The sequence below is a fragment of the Pygocentrus nattereri genome, chromosome 9 (assembly GCF_015220715.1).
Source record: "Pygocentrus nattereri isolate fPygNat1 chromosome 9, fPygNat1.pri, whole genome shotgun sequence".
In the NCBI taxonomy this organism is placed as follows: Eukaryota; Metazoa; Chordata; class Actinopteri; order Characiformes; family Serrasalmidae; genus Pygocentrus; species Pygocentrus nattereri.
The window spans coordinates 36,693,969-36,707,754 of NC_051219.1; the positions used below are offsets into that span (position 1 = coordinate 36,693,969).

At 39.7% G+C, this 13,786-nt stretch overlaps 1 protein-coding gene across 1 annotated transcript in view; it reads left to right on the forward strand.

The window, feature by feature from the left end:
* The window catches only part of phc2a (polyhomeotic homolog 2a (Drosophila)), a 51,276-nt gene that overhangs the window by 22,957 nt on the left and 14,533 nt on the right, over nt 1-13,786 (forward strand). Inside the window, exons 3-7 of the mRNA XM_017709634.2 lie at nt 2,182-2,322; nt 3,596-3,673; nt 4,990-5,154; nt 6,050-6,136; nt 7,473-7,791. Of these exons, the coding sequence (XP_017565123.1) occupies nt 2,182-2,322; nt 3,596-3,673; nt 4,990-5,154; nt 6,050-6,136; nt 7,473-7,791 (790 nt within the window). The remainder of the gene's footprint in view (nt 1-2,181; nt 2,323-3,595; nt 3,674-4,989; nt 5,155-6,049; nt 6,137-7,472; nt 7,792-13,786) is intronic.

Genomic DNA, 13,786 nt, shown 5'->3' on the forward strand with positions numbered 1-13,786 from the left:
AGACTGACCGACTGAAAGGGCAGGAGTTCCTCATTTATCTAGATTTGCATGGGACCCTCAGGAATGTATGAGACAGATGAGTGAACAAGCAGAGGATTCTCTCAAATGGACTTTACGCTTCCATCCGCTGCTGCAGCAGAACACACTCAATTGGAGCTGAAGATATTAAGGCTGGCTTGCTCTGCTTTGAGGTATTGGGTTTTCACTGTGTCACTATGCTGTGGAGAACTCTGGACAGAAGTTCTGGGCTGGTTAGCCATTCCAGTTGATGATGAATTAGGCGCTAGATCTTTATCCTGATGTTGGAGATGTTCGGTAATAGTCTCCTAATGGCAGAGCTGATGTTTAATCGGACTGTTGGGGTGACATTTTGCTATTACTTTATCAGGCTCACATTGAATTGAGTAGGTTTTGATAAATAGCTGATTTGGGCTGTTTTGGGTCCATTTTTGATTTGCACTTTGAAGAAGGTGAAGCTGAAAACTACCATAACTTTAGCTTTGTGTCAAGATTTGAAGATTTCTGTCTCTTTTGGTTGCAAGTTAATTTCCTCTGTTCTTAAATAAATCTTCTATGGCTGTTGCTCTGTGCTGGCTAAAGGCCGTGTAAAGGCAAATGAGAGATATTAAGCCTGCATGCAGTAGCTTTATCACTGAAATTTGGATCATTTTAAACATTATGTTTATAATGTATACAGCTTATTCTTTGTTGTACATAGCAAACAGAGCAAAGTCCAGCAAAATAATGTTCAGGCACGTTATTAATTTTTCATATCATATGCTACTGTCACCTGTAAACAAGCCCAGCACCTCGTGTTAAAGTTTAGAGTTAAGAGTTCCTCTATAGCTGTAACAGAGGCCGTGTGCTCTGCTGGGAGCTCTGTATTCTCCAGTGGGGTTTTAGCCAGTGCAGTCGAGCTGTCTCAGCTCTGACTGATTATCTGCTGTGATGGACGGCAGTGACCCCTCATGCCATGCTGGGCATCCAGCGCTGCTGCCGAGGACTTGCACAGTGTCCAAAGTTTATTGTTTCAGCACTGAGCGCTCTCTCAGTGAAGGCATTTCCTAAGCCTGACAAGGTACTTTCCGTGGAAACATTGATTGATTACATTCCTGGGAAAAGGGGTGGACACTTTCCAGCATGAGAAAGGTTTGCGTTTTCCTTTGGTAGTACCTTCAGTGTAATAGAAGACGTTTTAACCCCGTGTAGCCTTAAACATTAGACATTGTCTTTGCTGTTGCAGTCAAATCAAAACCTCATGAAACTATTTTTTCCTTTATTTTACATCACTTGAAAACAGGAACTGTCCTTTGCATTTACTTCACAGCAATTCATGATGAATGGACCAGCAGTAATGATCCAAAGTAACTTGGAATAAAATCGTGATTAACATACATTACAGTAAAATAGCCATTTTGGAGATGCAACATTATGTTATGATGATGGCAAAGGCATTCTTGTTATTACCATATCGTCGCTGGAAATCCTTCTATGACCAAAATGGTAACTTTTCAGGAGAAGCAAAAGCGCTCCTAAAGTCAACTCAAAATCAAAAAGCACTTTTTGTGCTTGTTGTTATCACTCAGTAGGAGTGGGTTGTGTGGCAAATATATTATATCACAATATTTTACACAATATTACAGTATTATGACACAATTCATTAGTAGTACTACATTTAGTGCATGGTTTTTATTTAGCATTTCACATGCTGTCCTGCACTAAGTTAAATTAAACAGGACTTATTATGCTCAGAAGATATCCACAAATACATGTAATCACAATGATAAATTTCATCATCACATTGCAAACATCTAATTACAAATGATGTTAAACTACAGGCTAAATACATCAGAAAAGATGTATCTAGGGCTGACAGACTGGACACATTTACATTCATAACATTACAGACTATTTCTAAAGAGATTTTGACTGGAGGACACTCTTTGTTTGCTGGGTTTAGATTCATGTTTTTAACTTTTAAGAGTAACTTTTAATGTAGGATTAACCTTTAATGTCATTTTTAAATACTTTTGTTACTATGTAGAAAAGGGTGGCTGGCATTTAAAACCAGGTTTAAAAAAAATCAAGTAAAATAACAAAAAAATGCAGTTAGAATGTGACAGTAATGATATCTCTCTGACTCTCTCTCTTCCTTTCTCTCTGTCTTTCTCTCTCTTTCAGGTGATCCAGCAGGCACTGCACAGGCAGCCCAGTACAGCAGCTCAGTACCTACAGCAGATGTATGCAGCACAGCAGCAGCACCTCATGCTGCAAACCGCAGCCCTCCAGCAGCAGCACTTGAGCCTGGCTGCAGTGCAACAGGTCTGTCACACACACACACGCACACACGCACGCACGCACACACACACACACACACACACACACACACACACACACACACACACACACACATACAGTTTACCCGTAACAGAGGAAATCTTAGATTTTTTTTCCTCGTAAGCATTTTCTATACTGGTGTGTGAGAGGTTTCAGAAGTGCCGTCACTGAGAAGCATGGATATCTTACATCACATTCACATATTTTCATTTGTACATGATTACTGACCTTGTGCTTAGGTAAGTAAATTGCCATAAATCACTGATTGCTCAAGAGCCTAAGCATCAGTGAGGAATCGCAGTGCAGCCACATCAGTCGTGCCAATAAAAGCAAATCTAATGTATGACATAATGTGTGTTTACTGAGAGGTTGTTAGTGGCCAAATAACATTGTCAGCAGTCTTTTTAGACATTCACTCCCATTTGTTTATTGCTATTTAGAAGTCTGTTTATACTGAGTCAATACATTTAGAATGAGATATTTGGCAGGCATTTTCCCCTCTGCTTGTGTTTTAAGGGCCAAATACCTTGTATTGGGGGGGGGCATATTACCATTGACTAGTCCTATATAATCTTCAAAAGGTACAAACTTGTATGTAAATGACAGATATAAGATATAAGAAGATATATTCTTCTAATGTTTTGATGTGCCTAAGCTCTTCAAAAAAAGAAAGAAAAAAGAGGCCTCTTTAATACCATTCCGTCATCATTATTCACGCAGTTAAGTCTTCCTGAGACATCTGTGGATATTTATCACATTCACTGCATTTCTCAAATCCTAATTTTCAGCTATAATATAAAAAAAACGCTGTTGTTTACAAAACCACATCCTGCATTTGTGGACCCGGAGGCGAATGCAAACAAGAGAACATCTATTAGCTAACCATGAAGGATCGAAATCTACCACTTCCAGGAACTCCCCAAACACAGGCAGAGCCACAGGCACTTACACTCACTAATTAAATACCGTGTGGTTTCTAGTGGTGGCGAACATATGCAGGTTTATCAGCTTATCCGGTCAGTACTTTTGTAAAGTTGCATGTTTTGAAAAGCACTTTGGAAATGAGTGCTGCCCTAATGTGCACAGTTTGAGTGACAGACTGTGGAGCCAGGCCGGAGGGGAGAGAGATCTGTTTCCTGCCATAGCCACTAACTTCATGTGTGGTGTCTTTATACGTGGAGAGCTTTTACTGTTGATTAATGAAGGCTGGATATGACTTGTGACCCTCTAACTCTCTCTCTCCCTCTCTCTCATCTAGGCCAGCATTGTGGCAGGCAGGCAGAACTGTAGTCAGAACAGCACGGCATCTCAGCAGGCCGTATCCTCCCAAACCACGGTAAGAATTATAAAACCTGGCACTGACATCTCACTCAGCGAGGGCCCGCTTCCGTGGAACAAATGACTGTAAATCTCATTCCAGTTTACTGATCTATAAGCACATATTTCATCCTCACAAGGTCAGCATATTACAGCATTCTTAGTATCAGTATGAATGGACCTCGCTGGCATAGACGAAGATGTTTTAGTTAAGAGAAAATAAAAGCTGAAGGTTATGGTGAAAATGTGGCAGAACCCTAAGGTTTACAGTTAAATGCTTGAAATTTGTGGATGCTTAAGAATAAAGTTACTCCCAAAATGAACCATTCAAAACATATCATTTAAAATTTTATATATAATTTAAAATTTTCCCCAAAAGTAGCTGTAAGTGTATGCATTCAGTTGTATGCAAACGTTTGGGCGGCTCTGTTTAAATGGCATGCTTTGCTGATTTTCTAATTGAAAGTAAGTGTATGCAACGTCTATAGAGCACACAGTTCTGCACATTTTAGTTTTAACATATAATATTTAAAAACATATTTAGCATTTAACATATTTGGGGGGGAAAATAAAACATAAAAAGTGGCCTGTGCAAATGTTATGGCACATTTAATATATTTGTTTCCAGTAAGTTGAACTCAGCAAATAAATAGCAATTGTGCACAAAAATTAGCAAAAAAAAGCAACATTTAATTTTGGTATCTTATTGTCAGTCGTCAAAACATGTCATTTGGTCAGGATTGCTTGAGACAGTGCCAAGAGTTTGCAAAGCAGAATAATTTAAGACTTCAAGATTTTTAGGTTTGGATTTAGTACTTTTGATCTCTACATAATTCCTCCATAACTCCACATAGTCCTGTTGTCTTCACTTTTATTTTAAAATGTGCAGAATATAAAAGTAAAGTAGGAAGTAATTAATAATACTTACTTTTTCAGGAGCAATTTTGGGCCTCACAACCTGAGATTCATAAAAGCTTTCTATGAACACAGAGACACTTTATAAAAATCAAGATAGCTTAATCAGAATAACTTAATTAGTATAACTTTACCTGAATATTACCTGCCAGTTTAATCTCAAACAGTGGACAACTGACAAATTTTCTGCCCTTTCGATTCTGTTAGAGGAAACACAAAACTAGAGAAGGGGATTCACTTGGATTAATACACTATATGCAGCAGCGTCTCGTATAACAGTTGTTTACTTTATTTATAAAGGGGCATTTTTAGCCATTTTTATTGAGTGTTTTTATTTTATGAGGCAAAAAAATTTGAATGAGTGGTTGGTACTGGTACTGTAGTTTCACACACTTCGCTTACATAATTCTTTTCTTCTAGATTAAGCTGGCCAGCTCTCCTGCAGCAGCTGCCCAGCTGATTAGCAGAGGTCAGGGAGTGACCTCCTCTCCAGTCAGCATTAGCCAACAGGCCGTTCTTCTGGGGAACTCCTCCACCCCCACCCTCACCGCCAGTCAAGCACAGATGTACCTGCGTGCACAGATGGTAAGGTGATACCTACACATGTGCACCAAAACACACACAAACAAGCACTGTTAAACTATCAGTTTGCTTATGACCCACTGAAAGTCCCATTCCGAGAAAAAGCCCACCTCTGTTATACATGGTTAGAAATAAACAGAAATAGATCTTTTCTATTATTTTTCATGGTTAACCCACAGCTTCCCAGCGAGAGTGAGCCTAATGGTTTTTCCCTCCGCATATAAAACAGGAATAGTTGTATGGCACATGGTGTAGAAATAGAAATACCATGTGGTGTGTCCTCCTTTTACAGTGGAAATCAGCCCATGCCTCTGTCAGGTCAAGCTTCCCACATTTACAGCTGGAAAGAGTGCTTTCTTGTGGCCTTGGCTTATAGCATTGCCATGGCAGCAGTTCTTTTAGAAAACAGACCTGAGGTGGTGAATCTCAAACATTATTGTTGGCAGATTCTCCATTCCCCTCATAGCTTTGGTGGAGTATCCAATAGCAAGAAGGAACAGGGTAACACCAGGATGTGAAATGGAGCCCCATCAGTTTCCATCCGTGACTTCATGGCTTAAAATAACTGCTTCAAAATCTAATGATGCTCTAGTTCTGTTTTAACATTGTACTTCCATTATAAATATATTGTTATCCACAGTGTAAAATTAAAACACCTAAATTGTGAAGTCGTCATTTTGGGGCAAAGCATTTGTTCATTGAGTATAACAGCCAATGACAAAAGCCCCGTGCTATATTCTGATATACTTAAAAACAGTCATCTTTGACTTTATAATAAATGATATAATTTACGTGTAAACATATATTTACAATATTATTTATACATTTTTAGGCACAGCAAAATAATCTTGTGCAAGTAACTAGGAGCCTAGGCCGTGCTGTTCCTTTGTCCCCCCAGCTCATACTCACTCCAACCGCCACAGTCGCCGCTGTCCAGCCGGAGGTGTCCTCACAGTCGGTCAACCAGCAGACCACCAACGCACAGGTACTGCACTCATATCATTGTACCTGAACCCATTGAAGAAATGCTAGTATTACACCAAATATCCATTCACACTAAGGCTGTCACTATGACGGGGCCCATATAATATAATTTTGGAGATTTTTGAAATTCTACAGTTCATACATTTCATGTAGGAAAACTAATATGAAAACTAATCTACAGATTAGACATAAGACATAAGCATCACACAAGGACCTTAGCAAATTCCTGTCCTGCAGGGCTGGAGTCCGGAGGAGTTTAGTGATTTTTCTTTATTTGAAACATAATTGATTCAACTCAGCAGTTAATTACCAGGTTTATTTGGTGTGTTAAGAGCAGCAAAATCATCAAATTGTGCTGGATACCAGCCCTCCACAGTTCACAACCCCCAGGATTAGACAAGATACTTGGAAAAAGTAGTGATGGCTGAATACAGAATACACTGCTCTGAATGTATTCAGTAGTGTATTCTGTTACAATACATAAAACAGAACACATTCAGAATACATGTAGAATACATTTACAACACATCTTGTCCACTGCTCCTCCTTCGATCCCTTGAGAAAGAGTCCAGTACAACACAAATGCTAAACTAACTCCCGTGCAAACATGTTCACCACTGAGAACATTATAAGTTTGATCATCCCTTTAAAAGATCTCAGTTTAGATGAATAACTGGCTCGTCCTATTAATTTATCAGTCTACTCAGGCTTTAGCAGGAACTTCAGTGCTTGTAAAGAGGTCATTAACTAACGTCCTCTTTAGAATTCAACAAGCATTTTGCAGCATGTTGTGTGCTGATTCTAAAATAGTTTATAAACAAACATTGATCGTGTGTCTTTTGTACATTGTGTGTTTTTTATGTAGTGGTTAATTATTTTAAAAACATTCTCCTGAAAATATACTTTATTTTTACTTTTATTCTAAGTAACTTTTTTTCTGAATACTGCTTTTATAAAATGAAAGTTGGACAGAATACAAATCATTTCTGTATCCTGAATATTCTCAATACTATACTGAATAACTATGATAAAATATTCTGGCATATAATACTGGAGAATGATAAGTAAGGATATTTTTTAAATAAACTTATTTAAAAGTATATGGAAATGCTATGTGGAAAAAATGCATATGCAAATTTGTCTATCGCTTTGTTTCTACTGTATTAAAGAAGAGTAGGAGAATCAAAATTATGCATTATAATCATGTATATTGCCAAATAATCATTGCAGATTCGCTGAGAATGTACATTTTAATGAATTCCTGTTTTAAAATGTAGTAATTGAGTAATCATGAGAGTCCTCACAGGCACAATTTGTTGCATTTTGAAATCTTACAGATGCAGAGCCTGGTGCTGCGTGGCCAGCAGGGGGCAGTGGTCTCCTCCCCCACTCAGCCTCAGCTGCAGGGTCTTGGTTTGAAGCCAAGCACTGGAGGTGCAAATCAGCTCACACTGCCCAGCCAACCGGGGACACAGCTAAAGAGCTCCAGCCTCCCAGGACAACAGGGCCCCACAGCAGCAGGAGCAAAGGCCAGCCCTGCAGACGCTCCCTCAGAGCCAGGGAAGACGAATGAGAGTGCCAATGATGTTGGCGCACGTATGGTCAGTGTGAGCCACAATATGACCACAGTGACCAGCCACCCCCTCATTAACACTGGTAAGAGATCTGGTCTTGTTTAACTAATTTGGCAGGAGTTACAGTACAATGGTACAGGGGAGAGGGTTAAATCTGCTGGAGAATCTTGAATTCGCAGTCATCAAAGAAACTGAACTGTATAGCATTGAGATCATTCCACTCATTTAACCCTTAATTGCATACTTTGGGTCTCTAGCGGCTTGAGACCTCGTCCCTCCCATGTACCTCATCCATCTCCTGTTTTTTTGTTGACTGTTTTATACTGTCATGGCCATTTGCAAACCACTATCTGTTAGATATAAGACTGTTTTACTATTGATCCAAGGCATGACTGGTGAAATACACATTCATTTAAGGGTTACTGGATCTGATCCTCTTTGTCTCTCTTGAAAATATCATTCATATGTTTATATTTTAGATATCTAGGTATGTATGACAGTAGAAGAGAGCATGTGAATGAGAGAGAGAGAGAGAAGAGATAGATAAGAGTGAGAGCAGCAGCTGGCCTTCTGCTATGGAGTGACGGCTGGGTTGGCATGGTGGGCAGCAATAGCTTTCAGTTTGAAGACAGCACACCTGCTTTTGGAATGAGAGAAAGAGAGAGAGGAAGATGGAAACAATGGAGAAAAAAGGAAAGAGGGAAGGAGAGTATGAAGAAAAACAGGGATAGAGGAAGCAATAGAGCCCTCTATAGAAGTGAAGGAAGGAGAGAGAAAACAAGAAGGGGAAGAAAGAGAGGAGTAGCGATGGAGAAAGAGAGTGAGAAAGAAATGAGAGAGAATGAAGTGTGAGAGAATAAGAAAGAAAGAAAGAAACAAACAAACAAACAAAGTGAGAGAGAAAAGGGGAAAGAGAAAGAGTGAGAGAGAAAGAAGAGGAAGAGAGATAGGGAGAGAGAAACAAAGCAAAGGAGAGAGAGAAAAGGGTGGAGGGTGAGAAAGAGAGAGAGAAAAAAGAAAGGAGGATAAATAGAGAGAAGAGGAAAGGAAAGAGGAGAGAAGAGAAAATGAGAACCAAAATAAAGAATGTGACAGAGAAAGGGGGAGAGAGAAGGAGTGTGTGAGATGAGAGATAAACGGAAAGAGAAAGAGAGGAGGAGTAATAGGGAAAGAGGATAAGGCAGGAAGGAAAGTATGAATAAAGAGAGAGAACTGTGACAGAGAAAGTAGGACAGAAAGAAAGTGAGGGAGAGAGAAAAAGGGGAGTCAATAGAGAAAGAGGGAGGAGGGAAGGAGAGTATGAAGAAAGAGAGAGATTAAGAAAAAAGCATGGGAGAGACAAGGAGTGAGAGAGAGAGAGAGAGAGAGAGAGAAGTAATAGAAGAGAAAGTGGAGGAAGAACGGAAGTCAGAGAGAGAAACAGAGGAGAAGCAATGGAGAAAGAGAGGGAGGAGGGAAGGAGAGTATGAAGAGACAGAAAGAAAGAAAGAAAGAAAGAAAGAAAGAAAGAATGTTATGCAGGAGACAAGGAGAAAGTGACAGAAAGAGAGAGAGGGGGAGAAATAATGGAAGAGATGAGAGAAAGAATGGAAAAAAGGCAGAGAGAGAAGAAAAAGATAGAAGCAATAGAAAAAGAGAGGGGAGAGGGAGAGAGAGTATGAAGAAAGAAAGAGAGAAAGCATTTGCCAAAGAAAAAGGAGGAAGAGTGAGAGAGAATTGAAGGGAGAGAGAGAGAGAGAGAGAGAGAGAGAGAGAAAATAGAAGAGACAGAGAGACAGACAGAGACAATGGAAGAGAGAGAGAGAGAGAGAGAGAGAGAGAGAGAGAATGGAAGGGAGAGAAAGACAGAGAGAGAAAATAGAAGAGACAGGGAGAAAATAGAGACAGAATGGAAGAGAGAGAAAGAGAATGAAGGAGAGAGAGAGAATAGAAGAGACAGGGAGAGAGAATGGAAGAGAGAGACAGAGAGAGAGAAAATAGACAAGACAGAGAGAGAGAGAATGGAAGAGAGAGAAAGAGAGAGAGACAGAGAGACAGAGAGAGAATGGAAGAGAGAGGGAGAGAGAGAGAGAGAATGGACGAGAGAGAGAGGGAGAGAGAGAGAGAATGGAAGAGAGAGAGATGCTCTGTCAGCTCCCACTCGTAGGATATCGTTTACAGCAGAGACAGATGCAGAGCCTTATGCTCAACCCTCCCTCCTCATGCCATTTGGAAAGGAGAAGCCTCTGAATGTGAGCACGCTGCATGAGCTGGATCTGGTGTGGAACAGTGTGTGACCTTGACTCTACATTCCTTTTAAACTTTCTGGCGCTGGATTCTGAGTGGGATTTTTCGTTTTTATATAAACCCAGCTCCTGAATGAGTTTTGACACCCACACTCTGTTTCTTTAGCACAAAAGTCGCAGCATATGTGGCTGTGGAGTGTGCGTGTGTGTATGTGTCATTCGCTGTGTTCTCAGCACGCTGAGCTCTGTGTGAGGATAAGAGAGCAGTATGAGTCCTGCCACCCACATTCTTTTAGAGGACGCCTCAACCTTGTCCTCTTTTCCTATAGTTAGTGTAATAGGAATGAATCAAAATCAAATCAAATTGTTGCCAAATTGTTATTTTCATTGTATTTAAATGAAGGAAAGATTGTTTAATAAATCTGTGGCCTGCACTGTAAAGTGTGCACTACTCCCACTGTTTGTTTAGAGAGAAGTACCTCCCTGCCATGTATTTGCAGTATGGGGGGTGATTGGTGATGTAATATTTGCAGATTTATACCTTGAGATGCTTTACATTTTCTTTTCTGTTTTCGGCCTTCATGGTACTGAATGGCCACAAAAGAACTGCATGAACAGAATGTACTAGATGTTCTCAGATTGAATGAACACACACCATCTCCTTGTTTCTACACTCAGTGTCTGTTTTATCAGCTCCATTTATTATATAGGAGCAATTTGGTCGCTATTCAGTTACAGACTGTAGTCCATCTGTTTCCCTGCATATTTAATAGCCCCCTTTTACCCTGTTCTTCTATGGTCAGGACCACCACAGAGCAAATTTTATTTGGGTGGTGGCTCATTCTCAGCACTGCAGTGACAGTGACGTGGTGGTGGTGTGTTAGTGTCTGTTGCGCTGGTCTGAGTGGATCAGACACAGCAGTGCTGCTGGACTTTTTAAACACATCAGTGTCACTGAGTGCTGCACTGAGAATTGTCCACCACCCAACAGTGTCCTGTGACCACTGATGAAAGACTAGAGGATGACCAACACAAACACTGCAGGAGCAGATGAGCTACTATCTCTGACTTTACAAGGTGGACCACAAAGTAGGAGTGTCTAATAGAGTGGACAGCGTGTGGACACAGTGTTTAAAAACTCCAGCAGCACTGCTGTGTCTGATCCACTCAGACCAGTGCGACACACACTAATACACCACCACCACGTCAGTGGTACTACAGTGCTGAGAATGATCCATCGCCCAAATAGTACCTGCTCTGTGGTGGTCCCGTGGGGTCCGGATGACTGAAGAACAGGCCAAACATGGATAACAAAGTATGCAGAGAAACAGATGGACCACAGTCTGTAATTGTAGAACTTATGCTAAGTGGGGCGGATAAAATAGACACAGAATGAAACAAGAAGGTGGTTTTAATGAAGTGGCTGGTCAGTGTATATATACATTTTTTCAAATCATGTTGGTCCATTCATCATGAAATTTACATACAATATAAAGAGCAACAGGCATTTTCAAATTATATCAAAAACTAAAAAAAAGACAGACAAAAATAGAGATACAATTCCTACATGTCCTACAGCAGCAGTATACATATATGGACATATATGTTGTTAGATATGTCTAAAATGCAAATATAGCTATTATAATTACTATCCAAAACAAACGGTGAACCTGCACATCATACATTTTTATATTTAATGATGAAAATGGTAAAATGTTGTTTTCCTCAGGTGCTATTTTTCCTGATATTGCCCTGCATGTGCCCCTTCACTATGAAAAGATTTTTAAAAATATATATTTTAGACCAAAATCTTCTCTCAAAATGATCAGAAACATTTTTACATTTACACCATTTGGCTGACACTCTTATCCAGAGCGACTTACAATTTGATCATTTTACACAAGTAGGCGAATGTAGTGTTAGGAGTCTTGCCCACGAATTCTTATTGGTATAGTGTAGGGTGCTTACCCAGGTGGGGGATTGAACCCTAGTCTACAGCATAGAAGGCAGAGGTGTTAACCACTACACTAGTCCAACCACAAACAGTGTCCCACGGTATTCATAACTATTTTATATAATATATTTCAGTGGGAGAGGTTTTAAATGCTTTAAATGCTTCAGTCTTCTGGTTCCTATCAGCTCCACTTGATTTTGCAAGTTTCTCCTTTAAAGCTTTGGAGAGGTTTTGTTCTGTCCGCATTGATATATACAGCCATAGTCCTAATAATGTGGCAACTTTAATCAAATCTTGACAATAAGAGAAGCCAAAAGAAATGGAGTTAAAGTCTGACACCTATATGTATCTGGATATGTCACATGCTTATTTCCTTCATCCTTCTGCCTGGCCCATTATATTCCGAACACATCATCCATCACAGTCATATTAATAGAAATGAGCTGCCCTCAAGACAAGCCAGGCCTCCATCACGCTACACTGAACAAGTCTAAATGGGAACCACAAGCAGTGCTGGCGTGTTATTTGTGGGTGAGGGTTTCAGATCGGGTGGCGAGTATCAGATCAGTCTGACACATTTCCTGTAGTAGAAACTTGACAGAGAGCTTTAGGAAATCAATAACCTAAGCTACTATATAAGAAGCCAGTGGAACCACTGGAGCCCAAACAGCCTTGATACCTAATAGCCACAACATCAATCTTTATATAGAGCTTCACTCCTTGTGATTGAGTCAACCACCAGGAACTGTGAGCTAGCGTTACAATAACAGTGGCTTGACTTAATGCACTCTTAGTGCTGTCCTCTGTCCAGCTTCTTCCTGGAGCACAGCAGTTCTAAAAGGGATAATGTTATTATAGTAACTTGGCATATATGCTAAATTTACTAAATTTAGAGAGGACGGCCCTTCAGAAGGACTAGCACTGTGAATCTACTGGGAAGTGTGCAGAGAAAAAAAGGCCTCTCGTACAACCTATATTTTCTTCATGAGGAACTCATTAGAACTTGAAAAGCGCATAGCCAGGAGCACGGACTTCAATATAGCATTTGGACCATGATTGGAGAGACGCCTAAGCAGGACCAGACGTTTTCTGTGCTGACTCCCTACAACTAGATCTAAGGGCAACTCCAGTGAACCTGTAAAGGGGGTTGGGTGAAGTCATAATCTCCTGTGTTATGTATGGTGCTATACTGGTATACTATAACCATCCTGTTTTAGTTTCAGTGGTGTTGATAGAGAACAAAAACACAAGGCATGGAGCTTCAGATTGGTTTGGAAGAATAGTTCAAAATATATTAAAACTAACAGAGGTGGACAGTAACGAAGTAAATGTAATTTGTTACTGTACTTAAGTCATTTTTTTACTGAAGTATTTACAATTTTGGTGACTTTTTATTTTCACTTCACTACATTTTATAGTCCAGTATCTTACTTTTTACTCCACTACTGATGCAAAATCGTGTCGTTCATTTTTGGCTTATGTGTGTATAAAAACTTCAAACCGTCAAACGTCAAAACAAAAGAAGCGTAAAGCAAGAACACCAATTAAGGCACAGCGCGCACTTAGTTTTGAGCTTGTTTTGACCTGTTGGACGTATCGACCCAGTACAAGCATTCACTAAATCTTAAACTGAAACTTTGCTAAGTTATTTCAGAGCCACTCAGTTCTATGTAATGGAAATTGTTTGCCTTCAGTGTTTTATGGTTATGATCATTTTAATAGACATCAGTGTCCAACTAATTAATGACATTCTATTAAAAGACTGGTGTTGTAAGAGTGACACTGGAGTATTTTCACCTAAGATGAGTTGATAAAGCAAAAAAAATGTCTTGCTACATAATAATATTATGACAGAGTCATGACATAATCCATCTTTTAGTACTTTCACTTTTGATATT